The sequence below is a fragment of the Equus przewalskii genome, chromosome 1 (assembly GCF_037783145.1).
Source record: "Equus przewalskii isolate Varuska chromosome 1, EquPr2, whole genome shotgun sequence".
In the NCBI taxonomy this organism is placed as follows: domain Eukaryota; kingdom Metazoa; phylum Chordata; class Mammalia; order Perissodactyla; family Equidae; genus Equus; species Equus przewalskii.
In genome coordinates, this window is record NC_091831.1 from 85,798,279 (window position 1) to 85,825,398 (window position 27,120).

Genomic DNA, 27,120 nt, shown 5'->3' on the forward strand with positions numbered 1-27,120 from the left:
TTTGTAATAGTCAAAACCTCAAAACTACCAAAATGTCTCTCAATTGAGGAGTGGTTAAACAAACTGTAGAACATCCATATCATGGAATACTACTCAGCAATACAAAGAAACAAATTACTAACAGACATAACTACTTGAATGGATCTCCACAGTGTTATGCTGGGTGAAAAAAGCCAATCCCAAAAGTTCACACACCATATAATACCATTTATATAAATTCTTAAAACGACAAAACTACAGATATGGAAAACAGATTAGTGGTTGCTGGGGGTTAGGAATGGTAAGGGAAGCAGGGAGTGGTTGGACTATTAAAAGGCAGCACAAAAGGGAGAACTTTGTAATAGTGCAATAATTCTGCATTGCACATATGGTAGCTGTTGCAGAAATCTACACAAGTGCTAAGACGGCACAGAACTACATAGACACTGATGTCAATTTCCTGGTTTTGATATTGTGCTTTAGTTATATAAAATGTAACTCTTGTGAGACATTGGGTGAAAGATACAAGGGCTCTTTCTGTACTATTTTTGCAATTTCCTATGAATCTATAAGTATTTAAAATAAAAAAGTAAAAAAAGCCAGAGGAATAAAACCATAATGCAGATTAGAGGAACACAGAGGAAAATTATCTGAAGCACTGATTATATTGGTAGGGTCATATTTTCTTGGGGAGAGAAGGAAAACATGTTTATCATGCAGTTTCTTGGAAAGCTAACAGGACCATCCATGTCTCACCGACTGTTGCCTAACGTTAGAATCTAAGAGTAAGAGTCTCTATGTCCTGCCTTCGCCCTCAATGTACAAGTCAGGAAATTAAACTCTACCATACACAGATACAATGGATCCCAGGCATGGAAAACCTTGATATTATCCTTTATTTGCTAACTGCAATGCAGACAAACTTTGCTTCCTTCAATGGACACTTTAAACAAAGTTTCAAAAATGCTTTTCATAGTTCTGGTATTTGGTACCGCAGGACACAAATTTAGATACCCTTAAATTTATGAACAGATAAATCACTCAATTGCTATAATATCCACATTTAATTTGTTCCTAGCTTTGAAAAACAGTTCTATATTTCAGTTACTGGTGTTAGATGTATCCATGAAAACTACAGCATTATTGTTTATAAAAATGAGTGTAAAAGATACACATAATAGAATTCACGGTGTGTTGTTCTAAATACACACGTGCTAGAATGTGAGGTCGGCAACTCGGATTGCTCCTGTCAGCATTTAGTTCACTGAAATACAGGCCGTATTCAACAGTCAATGTCTAATACCGACTAACCATTAAACAACTTAAAAATAATTGCATGACCATACCATCAATATTACTTGTTTAAACACCAAAGTATATGTATATTTCACTTAAAATACCTCTGGTGGCATATTTTAAATATAAGTAATAGTGAATATAAATAAATAAAGGACCTTGTCAAAAAAATAAATGCCTTAATTACCTTTGGAAATATATATGAATAGTAATGTAAAATCTCTCCAATTGGGAGAAAATGGCACATCTAAATTTAAAATCAGGACATTAACCCCACATAAAAATTAATCAATAATGCTGCCCACTTTCAAATCAGGAAGGCATACGGTCTAAAAGGAAAAGAACTTAGTTGAAAGTACTCCAAAGACAAATCTTTGGGTTATATCGTTCCTTTCATTTAACATTTCATCTTATCTCCCAGGCAAGAACATAAAAAAGGAGCAGAGTTCTGTGCTAGTACATTGTCAGGACTGACGGAAGCTAGGTAGACTTCTCCTTTGGGAATTATAAATAGTTGATATGGTTTTTGGGATATGTCCATAATAAGGTTTTCTGATTTTCTTTTCTATTTTATAAATAGCTACGACAGGAACATATGTGACTATGATATTTTGAAATATATGCATAATCCAGTAAATCTGAGGCATAAGAACCTAATTCTGAGCACAAAGGATTGCTGATAATGCTGACCATATTCCGATCGTTGAATTTATATAAATTATATGCATATCTATTAAATACACTATAAAATGGATTACTCTTTGATTCAATACCAGAAGTTAATTCCAAAAGAGCATTTTTAAGTTCGTGTCAAATCATCTTTTCTCATCCCTCTGCTATAGATAACACAGTTGGTTCTTAAATTTGAGAGAAAACTAGTCTCAGATCAAATTGCGCACATTCTGAGCTCTAACTGGTAGGCACTTTTCACTGATACTGATATAACGAGGTTTATTCCTGCACTCAACTTTCATAGTAATCCATGTCAGGTCACTATGTGACAGGCCAGGTGCATCCTTTGGGTCTATCTTGAAATCCTTTCTTTGAGACTCAAGGGAACAAATAAGAGATTTGATGGTGTGAGTCTAGAAATGTTTTCTTTTGTGGTATTTTGGCTTCTCAAGTTAATTTAAGATGTTCAAACAAATGCTCTGTAAAAAGTATTTATCAGGAAAATTTAGAATTTACTTAATGTGCAAAATAACTATTCAACCCTTCAAATACTGATGTCAAATGTTTTTAAAACAATATTGGAAATACACTAAAAAATCTTATAATTCACTCCAAGATAATGCTATTTATATGAATATGCTTGTACATGGATCAGTAATGTCACACTATCTTTAAAAATAGTTTTCTAAGTTTATATGTTCAAAATGAACTTTGATTTCTCGCATAATCACCACCGAGCTGCAGTGCTCCTAGTCTCTTCAACTATTTATGTGAGTGATTAACTACCTTTCACGTTGTTACTCTTCCCACATTATCCGTGTCACCATTTTGCCTGGTATTCTATTCCTCAGATGAGGATATCTGGTCAGAAGCAGACTTATCCACTCTCCTCTGAAGGCACCATCTTCTCCCACAGCTCATTTTTACTTCTTTTCTTTTCCCTCTTTTTTCCTCTACCGAAATCTGAACTCCATGTTCTTTATTTTCCTTCATTTCTTCCAAAAACTGCCGTCACTGACTTCCCCTTTACTTATTGCTCCAGGTGGCGTTCCTATGCCCATCGAAGGGGACCTGATTAGCTCTAGAGCTGCTTTGTCCCATATAGTACCCACTAGTCCTATGAGGCTTTTTACGTTTAAATTAATTACAATTAAATAAAATTTAAAATCCTCTTCTGCAGTCACAGTAGCCACATTTTCAGGTATTCAGTCACATGTAGCTACTGGCTACACTGTGGCACTGCACAGCACAGCAAGTTCTCTACAGCAGCCTCTCCTTCTCAATTTTGAAACCCAGACCTACTGTGTCTGCCTGCTTTTTATAAGGCAGGGCTCTGGGCAGTTCACCCCTATGTTATCCCTTTCCTAAGCAGAGGATAGCCTCACATACTTTATTCTAAAAGGTAAGACATGCTTCACATTGGAAACACTGCTCTTGAACAGGAACTATACGTAAAAGGGTCATATAATACTCCTACAGCACGTCTTAGGCAGCTCCCTGTAGCAGCAGACACCTTTGCCACAGCCCAAATGAAGAGCACCCAGCAGGTGATTAACTACTGTTCCCTTGCTATGGTTCAATTTCACAAATAACACCCAAACTAAACCCAAAACAGTTTTGATCCTTATCAGTAAAGCTCCAAACACGATAAGTACCTGTAGCATGAAAGCCAGATGTTACTATAGGCAGAAAGACACTCCTATAATTCTAAGGATCAAAATACGTAATGAATAAATAAAAGCTGAGGTTGAATATACGCAAAACAGAACCTAATAAAATGGTTCCTGGGCTAGAAAGAGGAAGGCCAGAAGTTGTAAAGTAAGAACATACCCCAAAGAGGAATGGTCAGAACCAAAATAGTTGAGAGTGACCCCCCAGCAGGGGAGCCATCCTGGCCGAAACGTTACCTGTCCTGTCAGGGCAGCACATATTTCTCTTCTGTAGAGGTAAATATCATAGGCTCTTATAACCTGATGACATCAAACATTTGAACCACATGACCTAATATCATGGCCACCAGCCATTTTCCGATCACAGCTTAGCTCATGGTAGTATAAACTGTATAAATCTTTAAGAAAAAAATGCAGTAATGTATTTCAAGAAACTTACAAAGGACTAGCCACTATGGGAATTCATTTTTGATTAAAAGTAACGCATTCCTTCAATTCTGGTTTAGCAAAAAATCAAAGAAAATAGAAATAATATCAGTAGTCGCCACCACCACCACCACCACCTAATAAGCAGGTTAGAATATAGCATGTACAACACAATTCCATCTAGATAGATATGACAGACATTACATTAGATTCTGGAAGACCATATATGAAATGTTAACAATGGTTGTCAGTAGTTAGTATGATTTGAGTAATTTAAATTTTTCTCAAATCGTTTTGATTCTTTATTTTCCACTTGCTATAGAATGAATACATTGTTACCTGTCAACAAAAATGGACAGGGAAGAAGAAAGCCATTTTAGTGTGTTTCTCTCTTAAGGATATACATTTTTTCTGACTCTACGTCATTCTTAAAGTATCCTCCGCATTCCATTTTTTTCTTTTCTTTAAAAGGTGTTAAATTTTATCATTCTTTCTATTGAGAAAATCACTTACGCAATCTACTATGTCAATAGATTTCTTCATACTAACATTGGACTGAACCTAACCTGGTTGTGGAAAATTTTTCTTTCATATTCACCCTGAAACTACGCCTTTTTAACCATAAATAACTTTTCTCCCAGGAATTTTCAATAGTACAGGTATGTTCTATAGATCATCACAATGGACTGCTAAAATCTCTACCACACGGCGTAAACCTGGGCACCTGTTGTCTTTACCATGATCTCTCAGTGAGATCAAGCCTCTCCTCCCTTCCCAGAGCTATGACCCTGTTCTCCTCTCTGTTCCTTCTACTCGCCTTACGTCCTGCAACCACTCAAAAGGGAGGCAACTGAGATGTTACCTCCAAGTTAGAAAACCCGGCACAGAAAACCTTCCTGCATCAGACTATGTATCCAAGTTGCCTAAGTACCTCCACAAGTCACTTCTTAGTCTGAGCTTCCCCACGCGCAGGCAAGAGTGAGATTAGTAGCACTGAGGCACACCAGAGGTTCTGCAAGCGCCTGAGGGCTGGCACTGTATCTTTTCATGTCTACACTCTCAGATGAGGACCAGCCTAGGACAGAGCAGGCACACAAACACCTGTTGAACGAGTGAGTGAATATCTCGTTAGCTCCCTGCCCCTGTTCTACTGCCTTGCTTCCTCCTCTTATTTCCAGTTGGTTCTCCATCTTAAAAACTTCATTCGCAGCCACTAGGTGATAACAAAATCCTCTTGGGCAAAGTTATGAAAACTTATGTTGGGCTCAACAAATCAAATTTCCATTGCTCTGCTGCTGTTGGGGGCCTACCACTCTCTTCCTCTGGCAGGTTCTGCCTAAGACGTCTATATTATTATTTTTTTTCACACTTCTTTCCACCTTCTAAATGGCTGCCAACAAATATTAGAGGCAGTACCTCTCTTTCCTCCACCATCCTTCTCTGCCTTCCAATTCCAGGAGATGTACAGAGGAAATGCTCAGATATGCCTCACAAACCTCTGAGGTAAATTCTAAAATCCTCAACTGAGGGAGTGTCAAGAAGGGTATTTAAATTTCCCACATGCTTGCAAGGAACGGTGAAGAACAAGGACTCAGATTGTAACTTTCAATCTTCCCAAAGGCTTAGCCACACCAAAAAACTTTTTACCTATACTAAACTCGGGAATTTTTTTAATAAAACATGGTTTGATTTCCAAATCACTGCCTGACAAACTAGATGCTGTCAGAGAAGAATCCCACTGCCTCTCCCCATCCCCATCCTCAATGTCTCACTTAAATATGCTGGGTTCCTGCTAAAAAAAGAATGTTTAGAGTCAAGCGTAACTGTTTAAAAGAGAAAATAAAATCTTCATTATAGTAAATAGTTTCCAAAATAAAGTAATTTATTTCAAGTAAATCTCACTAAGTTCAAAGAACATGAAAATCAGAGAATAAACTCAGTATTTAATGTTCATATTTAATAATAAGCATGTAACTAAGTAAATAAATATATGTAACTATTTCTCTAACTAAAGACATACAACTTCGTAAAACCACTTTAATTCCTGATTAAAATTTTGAACTCTGCCTTCAAACGAGGCTTCAACACTAACTTCCACTCCTTCCCTAAACACACATCTATGTTTCAGCCAAAATCACGTCCGTATTACTGCCTAACTGTATCTTCCCACCTCTTTGCCTTTACTTGGCCTGTTCCTTTTTTCAAGGCTATTTCCCCCATTTCAATCTGTAAAACGTCTCTCGATCCTCAAGCTCCTCAGTGTGCCTGTAGGCAGAGGAACCTTGGACCACCAGGCAGGAGTCTGAAGTTAGGTACCATCTCAGCCACTGATGACTGATGGAAACTTCAAACACCATTTAACCTCCCCGGCTTTTGTTAGGTTATCTAGAAAGCAAGGGTGTTAAGCCAGGTGACTCCCACAGTAGCAGATAAGGCAGCCGGAAGTCTGGGTTTGTCAGGAGTGCGAGGCTGGAAAATCGACCTTCACTTCACCCAAGATCACAGTAAAAGTAACTCAGGAACATAGGAATGTCTTGGGGCTGTTTTGCACCATACACTTTTGTCTGACGAGCAGGCTGAGTAATAGCCAGTTTCCAGAACAGTGCGGTTGAGGGAGCCAGAGATGGTATAAAGACTCCTGTGAGGATGGCCAAACGGAACTTCTCACACTTAGTGAAATCACCCATCTACTTCCAGTAAGACGGTTGGAAAGCACCAACATCCCTGAGAGGAAACCGGAGAAACCTGGAAAGCCCAAACCTCCATCGAGAAACAGGAAGCATGTCGCCAAACAGATGAAGTCTGCGTATCCTCTGACAGTACAGAAATACTACACCATCCCTGGCTGCTGGCAGCTGTTGCTCTCTATGACTCAACCACTGCCTTCACCTTCGTCACCAAACACCTTGACTCTTCCAACCAGACTTTCCCCAGCCCGAGCCTTACAGGATTTACTACACTTTAACTACATCACACACCAGTGCCTTTAATAAGCACTTGCTAACGGAGGACTCCTTATTCGTCTGTGTATGTCCTTCCTTAATTCCCTTCCTCTACTTCGAGCCTTATAACTGAGATGGAAGAGGTTCACCAAACTTTTCTTGAATAAATTATTAGCATCAAACCTTACACAGAGCACACAAAAAACATCAGAATGAAAAGAAATAAGCATTTTATAAACTTTAAAAGCCTATAGCCAAGTCTTAAAAATTGGATTGTTGATTACATTAATTGTCATAGTTCCCTGTTCATTTGTGTTACTAGGATTCCACTGCTAAAATAAGGCAAAACAAGAGTCAAGGCTGGCTTATTAGACATTCTCTTAAGAAATACCTATTACTTGGCACCATACAATAGGATAACGATGACTGATGACCATATGGCAATTCTGTGGCTCAGGCACATCCCAAACTGAGTTCAGAAGAACTCAGATTAAATTACGGTCAGTGTATTTTAGTGCTAAATATGTTTTGAGATGTAACACTTTTGAAAAACAACAAAGACACACGGAATGCACGGTCCTTTCTACTGTTTAGAAGAAACCGTTCCCTAACTATGCCTAAAACCGAAACTTTATTGTCTATATCTTAATGCATTTATACTTCCTAACAACCTCAACATTTGAGTAATTGTAATAATAGAATATATTTGAAAACAGAATATAGTTCAACAAAAAAGAGAATACGCTACATCATATGTTTTCAAAGAGTCGTATGCTGCTCAAGAGGGAAGACGGCATTTTGGACTTACATTTATTTCAGGGAAATACTACTCCCATAAATACATGCAACGAGAGGAGACTAGACACTCAAATAAAATGGGCTACAGTGAGCAGAATGGAAAAGCTGTTAAATGCACATTCATTTATATAAGACACAAAAGAAAAGCTTTAGAAAGCACATAAACCCCTAAGACACACACAAAAAAAATCAACTTACCTAAAAATAATTAGTCACAACAAATTCAAAATTTAATTAGAGATTCAAGTAAAAAGAGCAGAACAAAACAACAAAATAGTAAATGACAAGAGAAGAAGTTAAGGGCCTATGTTACTTACAGGAATTCTTCTCCAGGGTGTTTGGGTATATTTATCAGCATATGTGCATTTTTCCTCTTTAGATTTTTGGTGGCAGTTACACTGAGTTGCCTGAACAAAACCACAAATTTTTACATTGGTGTAATTCTACATATACACATACACATGCAAACAAAGTAATTAGGGTCTCTCTTAGGGGAATAAAAAAAAAACAACAGAAAAGGGCAAACATCAAGGTCTATTCAGCAGTCTCCCATCTTATTCAGAGATTGGGTTCTAGCACCACCAGTAAGGCTAACATTTTAAATAGTCAAAATGACCCTTGGCAATCTCTTATATTGCGTATGAAACACACTACCTAAAATTTTATATATATAAATATATACAGTACCAAGTATATATATGTAGAATATATATGGCAATATATAGTATATAAAGAATCCAACTATAAAATTTTAAGGATCTCCCTAAACTATTATGGTACAACAGTCACTGCAGCACAAGTTCTTAAATTCGTTTTTGATGCGACTCTACAGGATCTCAAATATCACCAATCCACGTAAGGCTGCGTGCTCACATGGAGAGTGCTTTTAAGTCCCTTTAATGATGTGCTGACTTTATTGGACTGGAATATTTTGAAGGATCACTGCCCATTTGACAAGATCCATCTGACCATCTGAGTTCACAAATGAATTCTCTACACACGATTCCACTCAAAGCATACTCATTTAGTCATTTATACAACACAAAGCAAAGTACCTATTATATAAACTTCGGTCTCTCAAATAAATATCAAATTAAAAAAAGAATGAAAAGAATGATAATGAGAATTTCTCTTTAGTGTGAAGTTGGAATACAACCGTATTATTTGCTGAACAACTCCACTGGAGGTAAACACACTTCTTTGTAGGAAAACCTATATAACAAATTCTTGATTACTGCATTAAGTTAAAATTATAAGTTTCTACTTTAACAATATTTACCAATATTCAAGATTTTCTGAATTGTAATCAGATCATTTCTATTTTCACATACAAAATAAAATCTAATCAAAACCAAAAATCTCTGTACTACAGAAATGGTGTAGTCACTGAGACAAAATTCAATATATAAGCAGGTCAACTTAGAGTCTCTTGGAATTCACTATAATAGGACCTAACTTTTAACATACATAGGAGATATGTAAAGAAGAGAAAAGATAATATAAAACATTGATCTTAATGCAAACACATTACTTAACAGGCGTAAAATGTCTGTGTAAATCATCCCCTCGCCATCTGCCTCCTTTATTACTGACAGGTTCTTTCAGACGCTCCCCTTCCCGTACTCAGGGAAGCACATCCTATCTCTCTGACTCAAAGACAGATTTTGATTAGTCTGAACCAATCTGGTTAATCCTACTCCTATATGCCTAGGAAGGGACCAAGAACTCAAATTAGCACATAAAACATGAGAAAAGTCTGGGTTATTTCTGAGAAAGTGGTCTTGATTTTAAAAATAGGCATGCTAGAGAAAACAAGCTCTTTTCCCACCTTTGGGGCTACTGTGTGAACAGGTGACACACACAGCCATAGCAGACATCTGGTGACCATGAAGGCACAGCCAAGAGGATTACAGAAAAGCCAACCTAGAACTTCACTATTACCCCAATAACTAATGAAGCAGCCGTGGAAATGGATGAGACCTACACACTTTCTTGTTATTTGAGTTTACAAATGTCCTTATTTTTAAGTCACTTTTACTTGGGGACTTTTACTTGGAACTTAAAACATCATAAGATAATGCACTGATTTACTAGCTGGTGATTTGGGGAAAGACATTAAATAAGAGTTGCTATTTATCAACCACCCATGGCCCAGGCAGATCATTAGGTATTTACATATGTAGTTCATTTAACTAGTACAGCCCTGTATGGTCAGTATTATTTTTATTATCCCCACATACAGAAGAGGCTTAACAGAAATTAAGGAACCTCCCTAAGAGAACATGGCTATGAAGTTTCAGAGCCAGGATTTAAACCCAGGTCTACTCAGCTTCAAAGCTGGTTATGGCTTTTCAAATATATCACATGCTATGTCTCCATAAAGAAAATTCTACACTAGTAATTTCATAAAATTATTCTAAGGATTCAATGAGCAAATGTATCTAAATTAACTACTATTTAACTAGTGTATGGAAGTGAAAATAAACCAGCATTCTTGCATGTTGGAATAAGGTCAGAACAGTCGAGCCCCTAGCCCTTTCAGTTAAATTCCTGGAGCACTGCAATCTGATTTTATATCTGCACATTTCACATAAAATACGAATTCAACACACTGTTTGTCTGCAAGTTTGCATGCAAACGTAGGTTAGAGTTGAGTGCATATTTTTGAAAAAAGATAAAAAGCACAGAAAGCCAGAACTGAAACGGGACTTTGAAATCAAATAGAAAAATCTTCACTTATTTGATAAAGAAAGCACTAGAGAGTTACGGAAACTGCCAATGTTATTCAGCTAATTAATACTGAAGGTAAGAAAAGTCCTCTAATTCCTAGTCATGGCTCTTCTGATGACATTCTGCTACTTTAAGAAAAGCAGTTTAGGGATGTCAGGAAAGAAAAAAACTGCAAATAGAAAGGCAATTTGATTTTGATAATGTAAAAAATGCTGTTGTCTCTACTTTCAGTGGTTGACATCTTTAAATTCCCCTGATTTGAACAGGTGACTTTCTAGAGTTTCATAATGAAACGGAAGATAGGTGATAGGATTTTCCAAATACGATCACTAGGTTTAATACAGCAAATACAGAGGATTTCAAAGCACATATTGCTAAAGAGTAACGCTTTCACCATTTTTCTGTTTTCTTTCTTTCTTTAGGGTTCTGTTAGATATTTCTAAAACGTTTCCAAAAATTAATCGCAAGGTGAGATACTGCTCATCACAACTGGCCCAGCCTCTTCAACGAGTGATGACAACCATAAAAGGATGGTTCTAAATTAAGAGAGACTCAAGGGGGATAACCAGGCGTAATGTACAAACGTAAGGATACGTTTGGAACTGGAGAAATCTGAATATGGACTGGCTATTAGAAGATATTTAGGAACTATTATTAATTGATTGAAGATGACAATATTTCAGCTATGAAGAGAACTGTTTTTATTTTTTAAATAAGTATATTGAGGTGAAAAGAACACTATTAAAACTTCTCAATATAAAAAGCCTCATCTTTCATTATTTACTAATCATGTATCAATATAAAGTGACCTTATTCATAATTCTTTCAGTCTTAAATTTTTATAATTTTAATATCACAACCCCAGTTTTTTTGATGAGAATAATTTTATCCTGTCCTGCCCAACCTTTTATATTCAGCATCACTGTGCCATTTTACTTTATCTAGATTTCTTTTATACAAAGAAAGTTAATGGATTTTGCTTTAAATCCTCAATTACACTCTCTCCATAATATAAAATCATTTGCTTTTACTATTATATTTATTACATTTGGTCTAATTTCTGTCACTTTAGTTTTGCTATTTTCAGATATCCTTGGGATTTTTCTACTTTGGTTTTTCTTTACTTTTATCTTTTGCAAGATACATTATTCTAACCTACTAACAGTTATCCTAAAGTATTTCACAAACATTTTATAATTTAAGTATATAAAAATAGTTTTAAAAATAATTTTTCAAATAATTAAAAAAATAATTTTACATATTCATTTGTAGAAGATAAAAAATTCAGTACTTCTGTCTTCTTCAGCATATTCCTTACCTTCTTCCTCAAATTTATTTTATTTAATCTAAACATTTTCAAAAATTAATAGCAATTTAAAATTTTAAAAACTAAAAATAATTTTTTTAATTTCAAAAAATTAAAAATGTATAAATTCAAAAAAACTGCCAAGATTCAAATGATGTATAATTACATTAAGATAAAATAATGTGTAATAAGTTTGCTCCCATTAGTGGTTGGGAAGTTTATCCTACCTACTCTCTCTAAAGGGTTTTCATTTCACCACTCATTCATTTTAATCATTATTTCCTTATTCCTATTTTTCAATTTCTCTCTCAGGTGGAGTGCATTATTAAGCAATTTTACAAAGATAACTGGGTGGCACATTTTTCAAGACATTAAAACTCTGAGAATTTACCTTCATATATAAATAAAAATTTGTTTAGATATGAAATATGGAGGTAATAAACTTTTTTCTGAAGTGTACCAGACACAACAACTTCTTGTGCTCTGTAATACACTTTTGCAAAATTTGAAGTTTACTTAATTTCCTAACACTGTCTTTTTTCTTCTCCCTGAAAACTGCCTGGGTTGACTGGATCCTTATCTTCAGCTTTAAAAAATAAAAATCAGTCTTACTATATTCTTTTTTAATTTTATATTTGATAGGTCCTCAATTTGCAATATTGTTATTCTTTTCTCAGATTCTTAAGTTTTCTTTGTACCCTTAATCATAATATCCTATGTCTGTCCTTACTATTTATTCACGAGCTGAATCTGCACTGAACCCAGTGGCTCCGAGTTCCGTATATTATATCCTTTATATTCTGATTGAGATTAATACTTCATGTTGCCGAATTGCTTTACTATACCAAAACATGCTTTTGACTTCCAACAAAGATTTTCCTTGGCCTATTGTGATTTTTATGCCATTATGTTCTTGCTATCCGGGCCATTCAAACTAAATTATAATTGAATTCAAGGCACTGCAAAGACTGCTTTCGTACGGGACTAACATGAAATTGTAACAATTATAAAACTAGAAAGGTTCAAACACGGCTCTGAGGGACCACCCTACATTATCCATGGGAAAAAATATTTCTTTAGAATTTTTACTGACAGCCATGCAAATACTTAAGCCTGAATCCTCAATTTCATTCTGCTCTCAGAGAGAAAATGCTCTGTCCTCAACGCATAGCACTCACTTCTTTAAGCATACGTGAAGGAAAGACATTTACCCTGCATCAATAAATGTACCTGAACTGGTGAATTTCAAATCCCCAAAACAGAGGCCACTGAAAATGGACTGACAAAGATTTTCTTTCCACCTTGAATACTTAATATTTAGCCTGAAAGTACTTTTAGAGTGCATATAATCTAAAAATAATAGAATAGTGCAACTTTGAAAGCCAAAAACAAAGTCAAATTTCAATTCCAAGTTTCATAAAAAATATATACTGTCAGTTTGAAAAGTCCCCACTTTACATACTATACTATAATACTTACAAGCTGATGTTCTAACAGTTGAATTTTTTCATCTTTTTTCTTTATTTCCTCTTTAAGTTGTTTTATTTCATTTAATAAATCTTCATTCTGAAATATTTAAAAAAATTAGCATGAAGTATTTAACTGTATTTAAAATACCCTAACAAGAAGCTTTAAATCAATGATGAAAAGTGAGTCACGAATGGTTTCTTCATTTAAGGGAAAAAATTCTTCTCAAATATGCCAGCTATTAAGCTATAGAAAAACAAACAGACAAAAAAACCCACTTTGGTCTTCTAAGAACTCAGTCTGCTGGAGTCTGACATGTAAACAAAGGCCAGTAACAGCAGCAACAGCTAACACACATTGAGTAGTTAGTGCCAAGAACAAAGTACTTTTAGGTGTCTAAGCATCTGATCCTGACTACAACCCTGAAGGAGGCAGGTACTATTATCCCCATTTTACAAATAAGCAAACTGGAACACAGGCCATATAGCAAAATAAATTACACACAAAATAGTAACTCGGGCTACATTTCAAAGGATGTGTAAGAGATGCCTGTCAGAGAAAAGGAAGAGCACAACAGCAGAGGGAACAGCGTAATTATAGGCACAGAGTCATTTCAAGGCAGCTCAGAAATAAGCAGAAAGATAAACGTGCCTGAAGGGTAAGAAGGGGGATTTTTTTCCATGAGGCACTTTCCTGCAGAGAACGGCCTGAATCAAAGAGAAAATACCCTGTCAACTTAGTCTATAAGAAACTCCTAACAGTATTAAAGGGAAACCTATTGTTAAGTGAGGCAGGAATCCAGTTACATTTCATATGCCCTATATATGTGCAGGGTAAAGTACCATTACCCTCTAGTTAGTCCATTTTGTTTACTATGATTCAATCGTCCAGAAGTACATACTGAGGCGGTAGTGCAAGCAAGAAGTTAGAACATACAGGTGGATGATCTATCTTTCCAGAAAGAAAAATATATAAGCAAATAATTATAATGTGTTGTTACTGAGTAAAGTAAGCCATTTCCTTCAGATATGTTAGAACAAAAAATACATATTGCAGTCTCTTTAATAAGGGATCAGAAATAGACATTTACAAAAGCCTTAACATAGCAAATGAGCATCACAAAGAACATGGAAGAGATGTTCCAAAATGCTGTTATGTATACTGCAATTGGGAAAGACTATTACATATGAAAAGTGATTTGCAGTTGAATTTAAAAAGAGTTTAGAAATTTAAAAAATCATAAATCAAGACAAAAAAGGATGATTGTAGATCATGGATACATTTTTAAGCTATGTAGCAAAGGAAGCTATTAAGAATGGATAAATATATTTGACTATATAAAATTTTTAAGCATCTATACAATTAAAATTAAAGTTAAAAGCTGGTGAAAACCTATGCAAATATGACAAACAATTTATATCTCAAGTATATGAAGAGCCTGCTCAAATATTTAAGAGCATTTTCTAGGCCCTGTAGTCAAACAACCAGTTCTCACAAACATACATATAATTGGCAAAATGTTCTAATTAACTTGTTGAAGAAATACTAATTAAAGTATTAAAGGCATTGTTTTGTAGGTATTAAATTTGGGGGAGAAATTCCCACTGTGATTAACAAGACTGTAGAAAAAAATGATACATTATCAACCATCACAACTGACCTTTCTGGACAAACATATGGCTGCACATATGAGAGTCATAAAAACATCTGCACTCTGATTCATTATCCCACGCCTAAGAATCTATGACAAAGAAATGATCTTAAGTATGAGAAAACCTACAAGTTTACAAATGTACAATTGTCCTATACGGAGACAAGTGAAATACAATGTAGCAACTTGAGGAAATACTACATAGTCATCATTCAGTCACTGCTAGGTTCTGCCGCTGTTGGAGAAAACAGACAAAAATAAAATCAAAATACAATGTGGTAATAACATTAATAGCCAACATGACATGATAATATGACTTTAAGACAGGCACTGCTCTAAGGATTTTACATATGAAGATAGGCAAAGGAGAACACATCAGGAAATGGGTAACTCCAAGGGAGTCTTAAAGGATGAGTAAAAAGTTCCAAAGACATGGAAGTGTGACAGGCTTCGGATTTTAGGGTAAGAGATTCTATGTATCGTATGACAATATAGAGATGAGGACAAGCACAGCACGTTTGGAGAACTACAAGCAGTGATGCTGTCACACAAAGGCTGTGATGAACAGTGCGGAGCAATGTGGTTAGTAAACTAGGTAGGGGGCCAGATCACAGAGGGACAGGAAGATCAAGCAGGGGAGTGACAGATGGATTTTCATTTGAGATGGCTTTGACAGCTGTCTGGAGGGCAAATTAGACGACAACAAAACCACGCTAGGGAACTCATTATCAAGATGTTGTAATACTCCAGATGAGAGTAGCAGCCTGACCCAAGAGAGTGATAACAGGGAGGAGAAGGAATCAGAATTAGGAGATTTTGGCAAGTGACTGCATGGGAGAGCAGAGCACAGAAGAGCAGTCAAGAACGACATCTGCATTTCTAGCCTGGGTGATACGGTGAATGGTTGGGCCACCAAAAGAAAGGGAGAAAAATGGAGGACAAATATGTCCAAAAAGGTCTATTTGTAAGTTTTAAATATATTGTTAGAAGTACCTGTAGGTGGGACATACAGTGGAAATGTCCAGTGGGCAAGTGGATTACTAAATATGAAAGAGATTTTTACATGTTATCAATATATATGTCGTAAATGAAATCAAGAAAGCAAAAAGTTCAAAGAGGACTGAACTAAAGATATAAATCTACATTCTAAAGAAGAAAAGGGACCTACAAAGGAAAGGGGGGGCAATGCTGAGGGGTACAAGGAATTTCAGAGAGAAGTGACACAAAAACCAAGGGATAAAGCTTTTAAGACAGAGGCCATGCCAAATGTCTACAAGATTAAAACCAGTATCTATTCTCACTTTTCCAAGCTTCCGTGTAAATTAGAAAGGGGTTTAAGGACAGTCAAGGGACTGTTCTGATTTACTGAATTTAAGATAGGTAAAATGTGGGAATTTAGAAACAGGCTGAAGAGGAGGTAGAGAAAGCACACGGAAGGCAGATGAGAGAGGAGGATGTAGTCAGGTCCTTAACAGCAGCAGCAAAGAGAGTCGGGAACACAAGAAGAAAGGGTGGCCTTCCACAGCACGCGGCCACTTCTCCCCTGTAACTGGAATGAAGTGAATGAGGATGACGATAAATGCAGGTAAGTCAGAGGGCAAGAAGGCAGGTGGCGGGAGATCTTGCTTGACGAATACAAGGCTCCCTGCAGAAGCTGAGAAGAGGGGCTGAGAATGGGGCTTGAGGAGAGAGGTCAATGTCTGGAGTAGCTCATCAGCAGAATGGGAGAGCTGTCCTGAGATAAAGGATGGACAGGAGGCAAGCAGGTCCAGCGGAGACTTCAGACCCTAAACTGGCACAAGTCATCCTATTTCTATCATTTTAAACTGAACTGCTAAACCATTTTGGATGAGAAGGTGACACAGTTGGGGATTTGCTGACAAAAGTCCAAGAGTCAGTGTACTGGAGAGAGACAGCATCAGCTATCACATCTCGCCTTGAAAAAGAAGGAAGAAGACTAGGAATGATCTGCCTGAAAGGAAACGGAGCTGGGACAAGAAATAAATACTACATAACAACATTTCTATCATGTAATATTAAGCATGCAGACAAACTAGAAAGGAGCATGGAAAAAACGAAGACACTAGTTGTGTAAAAAAGTTGGAATTAAATTTTTCTCCTTTAAATATAATTTCTTTATAATTTCTTTATAATTTTTCACAAAAAAGTTTCAGGAAAAAAGTCAATTTTACTTTTAAAATGTCAGTCAGAAAACTTAAGAAAGCTGAGAGATGATCAGAGTCATTTAAGTCAATGGTTCTCAACTGGCAGCAGAGTTTAAAGAAGAGCCGTGCGGCTGCAGACCCGCTGATCAGAGCACGGTTACAGGCACGACAGCACAGGAGCCAGAGATGGGGGGAATCTGTGCAAGGACAGGCAGGGAACACACTGAAAAGCCAAGATTAGAGAACTAGCTGTGACTACTATCCCACATTCTTTTGATTCGATTGTTTTCTATACAGTCTTGTTCCCAATGTCACTCCACATCCTATGAGAAAATTGTGTCCTCCGACTCCTAATATCAGGCTTGCCACTTGACTTGTTTTGGAAGCTACCTATGCTACATCCAGGCAGAATGTACATGTGGCTCTGCAAATGCTCTTCTCCCTCACGGACAAAAACAACACGTCCCAGGACAGGGGCTGATCCTTCAGCCTAGATCCCAGAATGAAGACAACACAGGAAGCAGAGTCCCAGCCCATCTCCAGCTGATGTGGAACACTGAGAACTAACAAGTGAGCCACCAATATTGCAAGGTTTTTTGTTAGTGCAGATGACTATCAAACACTGCCTAGCATACCCTGAAAATAAAAAGTAAAAGCAACCAATAATTTTACTTGGAAATATCTTAAAAAATCAAGAATACTCATGTGTGCTTAAGAAATAAATTTGTGCTTCAGAACAGTTGGAAAAGAAAAGAGCTTTTCTCAATGAAAAGTAGACCTGAAGATGAGAATTATAAAAAACATACTTCCAAACACTCTAATGCACCTGCATTTTATAATTATATTTTTAAACATGAAAAAAGATAAATTAATCTCATTTTCAGAATATTTCTTCAATGTGATTATATATGAGAAGTATCTATTAATCCTTTTAATTTTATTCATAGTCATATTTTAAAAACTGTTATTCATAATTATAAAAAAAGAATTTAAAAATTTAATGATTTAAATAATAAAGAATTCTCCACTATTAGTACTACAGAGATAAATGATTATCCAACTGATAAAATAAATTCAAATTAAGGCACCACCAGGGATATCATTTTAACGTAATAAAGTAGCAAAAGTTAAAAGCAAACCTGATTAAAATCCAAGACAGCAAAGCTGCAGGTTTCAATACATTTACTACTAAATGTTTTAACTTTTATTGCTTTATAATTTTAGTAATAAGAAAGAATTCTGAAAACTTCAGCATGGCTACCTAGTCATACCTTATATATCTGATCACCATCTTCCGGTTCCGGACTGGACGGCAATGACAGCTGAACATCGTGCAATGAACCACTTCCATCGTGCTGTTAGAAGAGAAAGGAAACACGAGGTTAACAGAGTAACCGTAGACATTCCGTTCAACTGGAATTCACCCTAGACCAAATGCCGGCACAGCAAGGAACAAAGAGGAAGTAAGATTTTGGAAATCTCCTCCCCATCTCCACACATCGGTAGAAGGAAACGTGGAAGAGGAAAAAAGAGAGTTAGGGCAAGAATAATCTGTGGAAATGGATACAAGACACTGTATGAGGGGACGAAGCAGAAAGTCACTGAAAGTTTTAGAGTGGGAAAAGGAATATGGGAAATTTCCTAAAGAATTTTAAAATTACCTCACCTAGGAAAAATGTAAACTAAAAGCCAAATTAAATCTGCTTTGCTTTAAATGTGGTATTTTAAGTATAAAGGAATCAGAAACAATAATATTAAATAACTCAGCAAAGCTTGACCACAAAAATCATTTGATTAAAAATGCTAGACACGAGTACACATTTTACATGACTATTTATACGCAGTCTGAGAATGGGTAAAACTAATTTCTGTGCTAGATATCAGAAGAACAGTACTCAGGGAAAGGGGGTTACTGACTAGGAAGGAACATTCGGGAACCTATTAGGGTGCAGGAAATGTTCTATGCCTTGACTGTATGGTGGTTATGTGGGTACACACATGAAAAGTTCAAGCTACCCACACAAGGATTGGTATACCTCAAGAACTTTACTGAATGTATGCTATACCTCAACAAAAAAGTTAAACTTTTTGTCCTTAAACGCAATAAAGAAAACGACAGGAGAGTAGTATTAAGTTGTACCCCTTGTTGAACAGGTTTAGGAATAACCAGCTAAGAAATGGTTTGTTTGATGATTCAGGGACAATCTCAAAAAGGGTGAAGCAGTGAAGAATATTCCTAGGATGAGAGTAAGGGACTGAGCTCCTGACAAAGGCAGTACCACTGTGGTTTGACACCGTGTTTGGTCAGATGGTACCCAGCTGCCTTGGGACAACCACTGAATCAACGACCTTCAAGGAGAACCATCACTGCAATCTTCCTCAGATATACCTGTCCAGAAGGAAAGTCCCCAGACCACGCAAATGACCTGCATTGAAACAAGAGTGCTAAAATTGAACATAAGCATGTAGGTCATTTTCTTTTTTATTTACTGTACTGTATAACTACTGAATCAGAATCTCTAGGGATGGGGCCTAGGAATTTAGAAAAGCTCAGCTGGTAATATTGATTGACAGCAAAGAATAAGAGTTTGCCAAATTTCTAGCACAGATAAATTACATTTTTATCGGTGATAACATATGGACATTACAACTTGACCTGAGAAGGGAGGCAATGTCCTAATGCATAAGAAATGTCCTAATGCATAAGAAACACCACATTAAAAAACATTAAAAAAGAAAGAAAGAACTTTTACAAGACATCTCAGTGGAAGGACCATCTCTGCTGAAATGCCTGACACAGAAAGACAGGGCCAGTCTGGCATACAAGTATGTATTTGAGAAAAGCAGGACTGTAAAATTTGACTTACTGCCAAACATCTACATCTTCCTGTCCACTGCAAAGCAGGAACCCCAAGGAATGAGAGACAAGACAAGCACACACTGCTTTGCCTTGGACATGGATGTCACTGTGGGAAATATGCAGCAGAACAAGAAAAATAAAACATCAACCTTCAGGACAGAGGAACAAAAACGGGAGCCCAAGGAAAGAAAAAGTATCAGAGAGACCACAAAGTACCAGGAGCTCAGGAAAAGGACTCTAGAAAGTTTCATGTAAATTTCTAGGTTCACCCCCTGAGCAGCATTTACCTGGATCTGATCCTAAATGGCATATTAAAGACTTTGAGAAATAAGCTAAGACCACTGCCCCAGTCCAAAACTAGCCTCTGGAAGGTGCAGACTCAGAACTGATCTGGTAAGCACGGCAAAGTCTTTCTTTGAAAATACAACTGACGTTACAACTACAATCCAAAGGTGGCTAGTTGGAACTTGTAGCATAAACCCCACCAGACTGTTTGCCTGCAGGAAAAAAAAAAAAAAAAATCAATATTCTCCATAGGATTTAAACAAAATCAAGAGACTCATAACACAACATCCAAATATCTAAAACACAATCCAAAATTACTCAACATATAAACAACAAAAGAGACTCACACAGGAAAAGACAATCAACAGACATCAATGCCAAAATAATACAGAAGTTGGAATTAATTGGAAAACATTTTAATAGAGCTATTATAAAAATTCTCCAAAAGTAAGCGTGAACCCTTAAAGAGAATATTGAGAAAGTGTCAACAAAGAAACAGAATCCATAAAGAGAAAAAAAATGGAAATTTTAAAACTGAAAAGATCCAATAACCAAAATTTAAAAATGCACTAGATGGACTAAATACCAGCATTTGAGATGATAGAGTGAATTTGACAGATCAGTAGAAATCATTCAATCTGAACAATGAAGAGAAAAAGATTCACAAAAAAAAAGCAAAAAGAAGAGAGTCTGCTGAGGCAGCTGTGGAACAGTAACAAAAGACCTAAGATTCATCACGTCATCAAAGTCGCAGAAGAAAGGGTGTGGGGCAGAAAAAAATATTTGAAGAAATAATGGATAATTACACCTCAAATTTGGTGAAAGATCTGAATCTGCATATTTGGAAGTTCAATTTAAAAGAACAGAAAATAGACAAAATGTGCTCTCTGAACATGAGGGAATTTTACTAGAAATCAATAACAGAAAGATAATCTTCACACACCTGGAAAGTAAACAGCAAACTTCTAAATCATCCATGGGCCAAAATTACTAGTTACAATAAACCAAGGTAAATAAGAAAATATTTTGAGATGAAGGAAAATGAAGACACCACATATCAAAATGTGTGGAAAGCAACTAAAGCAGCGGTTAGAGGGAAAATTATCACATGAGATGCTTGTAGCAAAACCAAGGCGTCAAATCCACAACCGGGACAAAATAAGCCCAGAACAAGCAGAAAACAATGAAGAGCAGAAATTAATAACATCGAAGATCAAGAAATAGAGAGAAATCAATGAAACCAATAATAGCTTCTCTGACAACTGCAAAACCTCTAGCAAAACTGCCAAAGGGCAAAGAAAGAAGGCGCAAATGAGACACACACAGGACACAGTGACATGTGTCAGGACGGAAGCAGCGACAGATGACAGACATCTCGGGCGTGAAAAGCAAACATGGCAGTAATAGTAGGAGTGCCGCTATGCACACAAATCCTCCATGAAATGGACAAATTACTCTAAAACCACGAACGATCAAAACTCACTCAAAATGAAACACACAACCTGAGTAGATCTATGACTTTTAATACAATGAACTCATAGTTTAAACCTTCTATAAGAGAGAAAATGAAGGCCTGATGTTTTCCTGACAAATTCTTCCAAAATTTAAAGGAATAATATCAGTCCTATATAATCTTAGAGGAAACAGAAATCAAATTAATTAGAAAGTTAATCAAATCAATTGATGAGGTCAGCATTTCCCTAATACCATACAAAGACAGTATAAGAAGACTATATAGATCAATACCCCACATGAACAGAGACTTAAAAATCCTTAATAAAATATCCGTGAATCAAATGAAACTATATATAAAAAGGAAAATACACCAGGAACAAAGGGGGTTGATCCTGGGAATGCAAAGCTGGTCAACAGTGGAAAATTCATCCTATCAAGAAATATAAGATCTATATGATTATCCCAATAGATACAGATAAAGTTTCTGACAAAATTCAACACCCATTCATGATAAAAACTCAGCTACCTAGGAAGAGAAAGGAACTTGCTCAACCTGATAAAGTCCATCTAAAAAGCTCTACAATTAACTTCACATTTAATGGTGACAGAATAAATGTTTTACACTTAAAACCAGGAACAAGGCACTCCTATTCAATACTGTACTGGAGTTTACACCCAGTATAATAAGGCAAGAAAAGAAGAAGAAGAAAAAAAGACAGACAAACAGGAAAGGAAGAAATAAAACTATTTCCATTCAGACACTATAAGTTTTGGTGTAGTAAATCCCTAAGTGTCTACAATAATATTACTAGAACTAATATATGAATTTAGAAAAGTCAGGATACAAGATCAACATACAAAAATCTACTATTTCTATGGCAAAGAACAACTGGAAATGGAAAACTTTTAAAAGATTACTATTTACAGGAAACCAAAATCCACAAAACAAAAAACAAAACCAAGAAAGAAACAGAAATCCAAAACTAAAAAAATATGTATTTAGGCACAAATCTAACAAAATATAGACACTCTATATTAACAACAAAAAAAAACTGATGAAAGAAACCAGAGATGACCTACGTAAATGAAGAGAGATACTCTGTTAATGGACTGGAAGACTCGATATTGTTGACGCGTCAGTTCTGTTCCAAATTCAACTACAGATCAGTGCCCTCACAATCAAAACGTCAGCAGAATTTTTCGTAGAAATAAAAAAGCTACTTCTAAAATTTATATCATAAAGCAAAAGAACTAAAAGAGAAACAATTCTGAAAAGAAGAACAAAGTCGGAGTAACACTACTTCATTTCAAGACTTACTATAAAGCTATAGTAATCAAGAGTGCGATACTGGCAAAAGGACAAACACTGATCAAAGGAACGGAATAGAGTCCAGAATTAGACCCACACACGTATGCTCAAAGGCATTTGAACAAAAGTACAAAGGCATTTCAATAGAGAAAGGACAGTCTTTTCAACAAATGGTACTAGAACATCCACGTGCAATAAAATTAACTTTAACCACACTTCATACCACATACAATGTAAACCTACATGTTAAACTTAAAACTATAAAACTTCTCCAAATAAACACAGAAAATCTTTGTGATCTAGGGTTGAGCAAAGATTTCTTAGATATGATACCAAAAACATGATCCATAAAAATTGATAAATTTGACTCAGACCTTCTCTTTAAAAAACTATTAACAGAATGAAAAGATAAGCCACGGACAAGGAGAAAATATTTGCAACAAGTGAGGTAAAATACTGAACATATTGCCTAACTCATAGACAGCATTTATAAATTGTTAGCTATTTTTTAAACAATAGCAACAACAAAAATAACTATAATGTGAAGGTCTAGGGTTTTTACCTGACTTCATTAACTCAGAATCATACCTAGTTGCCCAAAAAGCTAATGCTATTTTTTTTCAATATTCATTTGTTTTGCCATTTACATACCTGATAAAAGACATATATAAAAATGTAAAGAACTATCAAAAATTAACAATAAGATAAAAAACATTTTTGTTAATGGGCAAAAGAACAGATATTTCACCAAAGATACAGAAATGGCAAATCAGAAAATAAAAAGATTCTCAACATCATTAGTCGTTAGGCAACTACAAATTAAAACCACAGCGAGATATCACTGCACATCTATGAGAAGGGCTTTTGAAAAATACTGAGGACGCCAAGTGTGGCTGGCAAGGACACAGAACAACTGGAACTTCATTAACTGCTGGTGGGAATACAAAATTGTATAGCCACTTTAGAAAACAGTTTGGTAGTTTCTTAAAAAGTTAAATATACAGTCATGTGTCACTTAACAATGGGGTTCACTCTGAGAAATGTGCTGTCAGGCAATTGTGTCACTGTGCGAACATCACAGAGTGCACTTACACAAACCTAGACGATAAAGCCTACTGCACACCTAACCTGTATGGCACTAATCTTATGGGACCACTGTCATGCACGTGGTCTGTCATTGACCAAAACGTCATTACACAGCACATGACTGTATACTTAGCAAACAACCTAGCAACACCACCCCTACGTCTTTACCCAAGAGAAATGAAAACACACTCACATGAAAATCTGTGCATGAATGTTTATAATGGCTTTATTCATAATTGCCAAAAACTAGAAAGTGATACAAATATCCTTCAACCGGTAAATGGATAAACAAACCATGGTACATGCATATAATGGAATACTACTCAGCAATGAACAGGAACAAATTACTGATACATGGAACAGCATGAATGAATTTGAAATGTATTATGGTAAATGAAAAAAAGACAGACTCAAAAGACAATATAACATGCGATTCCATTTATGCGACAGTCTTGAACAGGCAAAACTGCAGAGACATAAAACAATCTAGTGGTTGCCAGGAGGTAGCAGTGGGTACAGGGATTGACTATAAGAGGAAAAATAAAAGGAATTTGGGGGAGTGACTGCAATAGCTGCACAGCTGCATGCATTTGTGAAAGCTCACGGAACTGTACAACAAAAACGGCTGAATTTTACTGCATGTAAATTATACCTCAATAGAAATGCACAAGGTTGAAAAGCGCCCCCTGGAAAGTCATGCTAACTCGGGACTTGTGAATATGACTTCACTCAGAAATAGGATCTTTGTAGATGTAACAAAATTGAGGTCACACTGGATTATGGTGGGGCCTAAATCCAATACGACCAGCGTCCTTTTGAGAGAAATTTGGACACACAGACACACAGGTCATGCAAAGATGGAGGCAGAGCCTGGAGCGACGCATCTACAAGCCAAGGAATGCCCAAGACTGCCAGCAGCCACCAGGCTAGAGAGGCAAGGAAGAGCCTTCAGAGAGCACACGGCCCCGAGGACACCTTGATTTCAGATTTCTAGCCTCCAGAACTGTGAGAGAATAAATTTCTGTTATTATACACCACCCAGCTTGTGGTATTTTATGTCTAGAAAACCAATCTAAGACCTGACAAAAAAACAATTAAAAGCAAACGAAGAGAGAGAGAAACACCAGATAAATCTCAACAATCACGAGACAAAGAAAGCTGACATAGCAATATCATTATAACACAAGAGGCAAGGTAGAATTAAAGATGAAAAGTATTAATAGGATAAACAAAGTCTTTAGCAATCAGAGGAACAGTCCGCCAAGAAGATGGGCCAATAATAAACATTTATAGACCGAATAAAATAGACTGACGATACTAAAACAAAAATTGACTGCATTAAAAGGAGAAATTGAAAGACCCGTAATTATAGCAGGAAATTAACAGACTCTCAGAAATTCACACATCAAAGACAAAAATTTAGTAAGGGTAAATAAGAATGGATACATAATTAAAAGCCTTCATATAATAGACATACTGCTACCTAAAATATAGAGAATATATATTCTAATCAAACAAACGTGCAACAGTCACAAAAACTGACCACGCTCTAAAGCGGGGCTTAGCATCTATGGCTCAGAGGACAAATCCAGCCAGATGCCTATTTTTATTATAGTCCAAGAGCGAACAATGATTCTTAAATCCTATTTATATTATAGTCCAAGAGCTAACACTGATTATAACATTCTTAAGTAGTTGCATTTTAAATGGTTTTATAAATATCTACATAATAGGCTCAATTTTGCTTTTGCTTGAAAAAGCTAAAATATTTACTATATGGCCCTCTAAGGAAAAGTTTTCCAAACCCTGCTTTAGGACACACAGGGACTATCAACACATTCTAAAGAATTTATATCACAAAGCTATTATTCTTTATTATTAATGTACTAAGATTAGAAATCAATTAAAAAATGAAAGCCCCATATACCAAACCAATATTTTTGAAAATTAAAAAAAGTTTTCAAATAAGTTTATAGTATACCCAAGACATTAATGTTTACGTATTGCGATGCCTTAAAGAAACAAAGAATCTTCCTTTTTTTTTAAACTGTCTAGCCGTCTAAATTTAGATCAAAGAAGGAAAAAGCTATTACTTCCATCAAAGCACAAGAGCTTAAAGATCATGAACACAGTCTCCAACTGAATCAATTAATAAAACTACCTCCCCTCCAAATAACTCCGACACTAACCAGTAGTAGTACTCTTTATTAAACCTTGTCCGAGACAAAAAGTGTGCAGGCCAAAAGTAGGAAAAATTTGAGAAAAGTTTCCTTAAGCATCAGAGGGGGAAAAAAATCATAAAATGGACAAAAAATATTCTCTTTTTAAAAAACAGTGAAGAAATAACCATCATGCATGTGATGTTCACGCTTCACATTACACATACTAAGGAGCTAACATTTCCTGACCAGGGCTGGGCACTGTTCTAAGCATTTTGCATGAACTTATTTAATAAATGGCTTGATGCAAAAATAATATATAAAACTACAACACACCACTGCACAAAAAACGAGCATTCACATTTAACTGATTGTCCAAGTACTCTGGGCTGCTTTACTGAGCAAAGTGTCTCAGCAGTTTCTATAGGTTCCAGTTAGGATTTTGAACTCCGAATGCAATTAACCTTAAGTTAATTAACTCTTCTGTCATTAGTATTTGATTAAAGATTCAAAAAGACAGATAAAACTTCCTCTATTCTAACAGCATTAGGGGTCTACTGTCAGCAAACCATCCTTCACTTTTCTTTCCTGACATAGCATAAAGGTAAACTTTTCTTCTAATATTAATCTTCCACACATTAACTTGTTGGAAAACCCTACAACAAACTCCGTCTTACCCAGGTGGTTCTTCCATGAGTTTGCAAAAACTGGGCTCTTCCTATGAGTTCCAGAGCAGCTGCAATGGACATGGACACTTGAAATGACTAACAAAACAGTTTGGCAGCACTGACCAATCTCTGCTGACAGGCATCATCAGTGAAGTCAACAAAGCTGCCTTGTGTTTCGGATATGCTACAACACAAT

General features: G+C 36.0%; 1 protein-coding gene across 13 annotated transcripts in view; it reads right to left on the bottom strand.

Moving 5' to 3' along the window:
- CCSER2 (coiled-coil serine rich protein 2) overlaps window positions 1-27,120 on the bottom strand; it is a 172,155-nt gene that overhangs the window by 23,789 nt on the left and 121,246 nt on the right. For 12 of the 13 annotated variants that reach the window (XM_008519073.2, XM_070616403.1, XM_070616394.1 and 9 more), the window contains 3 exons: window positions 18,374-18,457; window positions 13,299-13,385; window positions 8,101-8,190 (listed from right to left, as the gene is read on the bottom strand). In XM_008519073.2, coding sequence (XP_008517295.2) covers window positions 8,101-8,190; window positions 13,299-13,385; window positions 18,374-18,457 — 261 coding nt within the window. The remainder of the gene's footprint in view (window positions 1-8,100; window positions 8,191-13,298; window positions 13,386-18,373; window positions 18,458-27,120) is intronic. The other variant, XM_070616354.1, reaches the window with a different exon arrangement.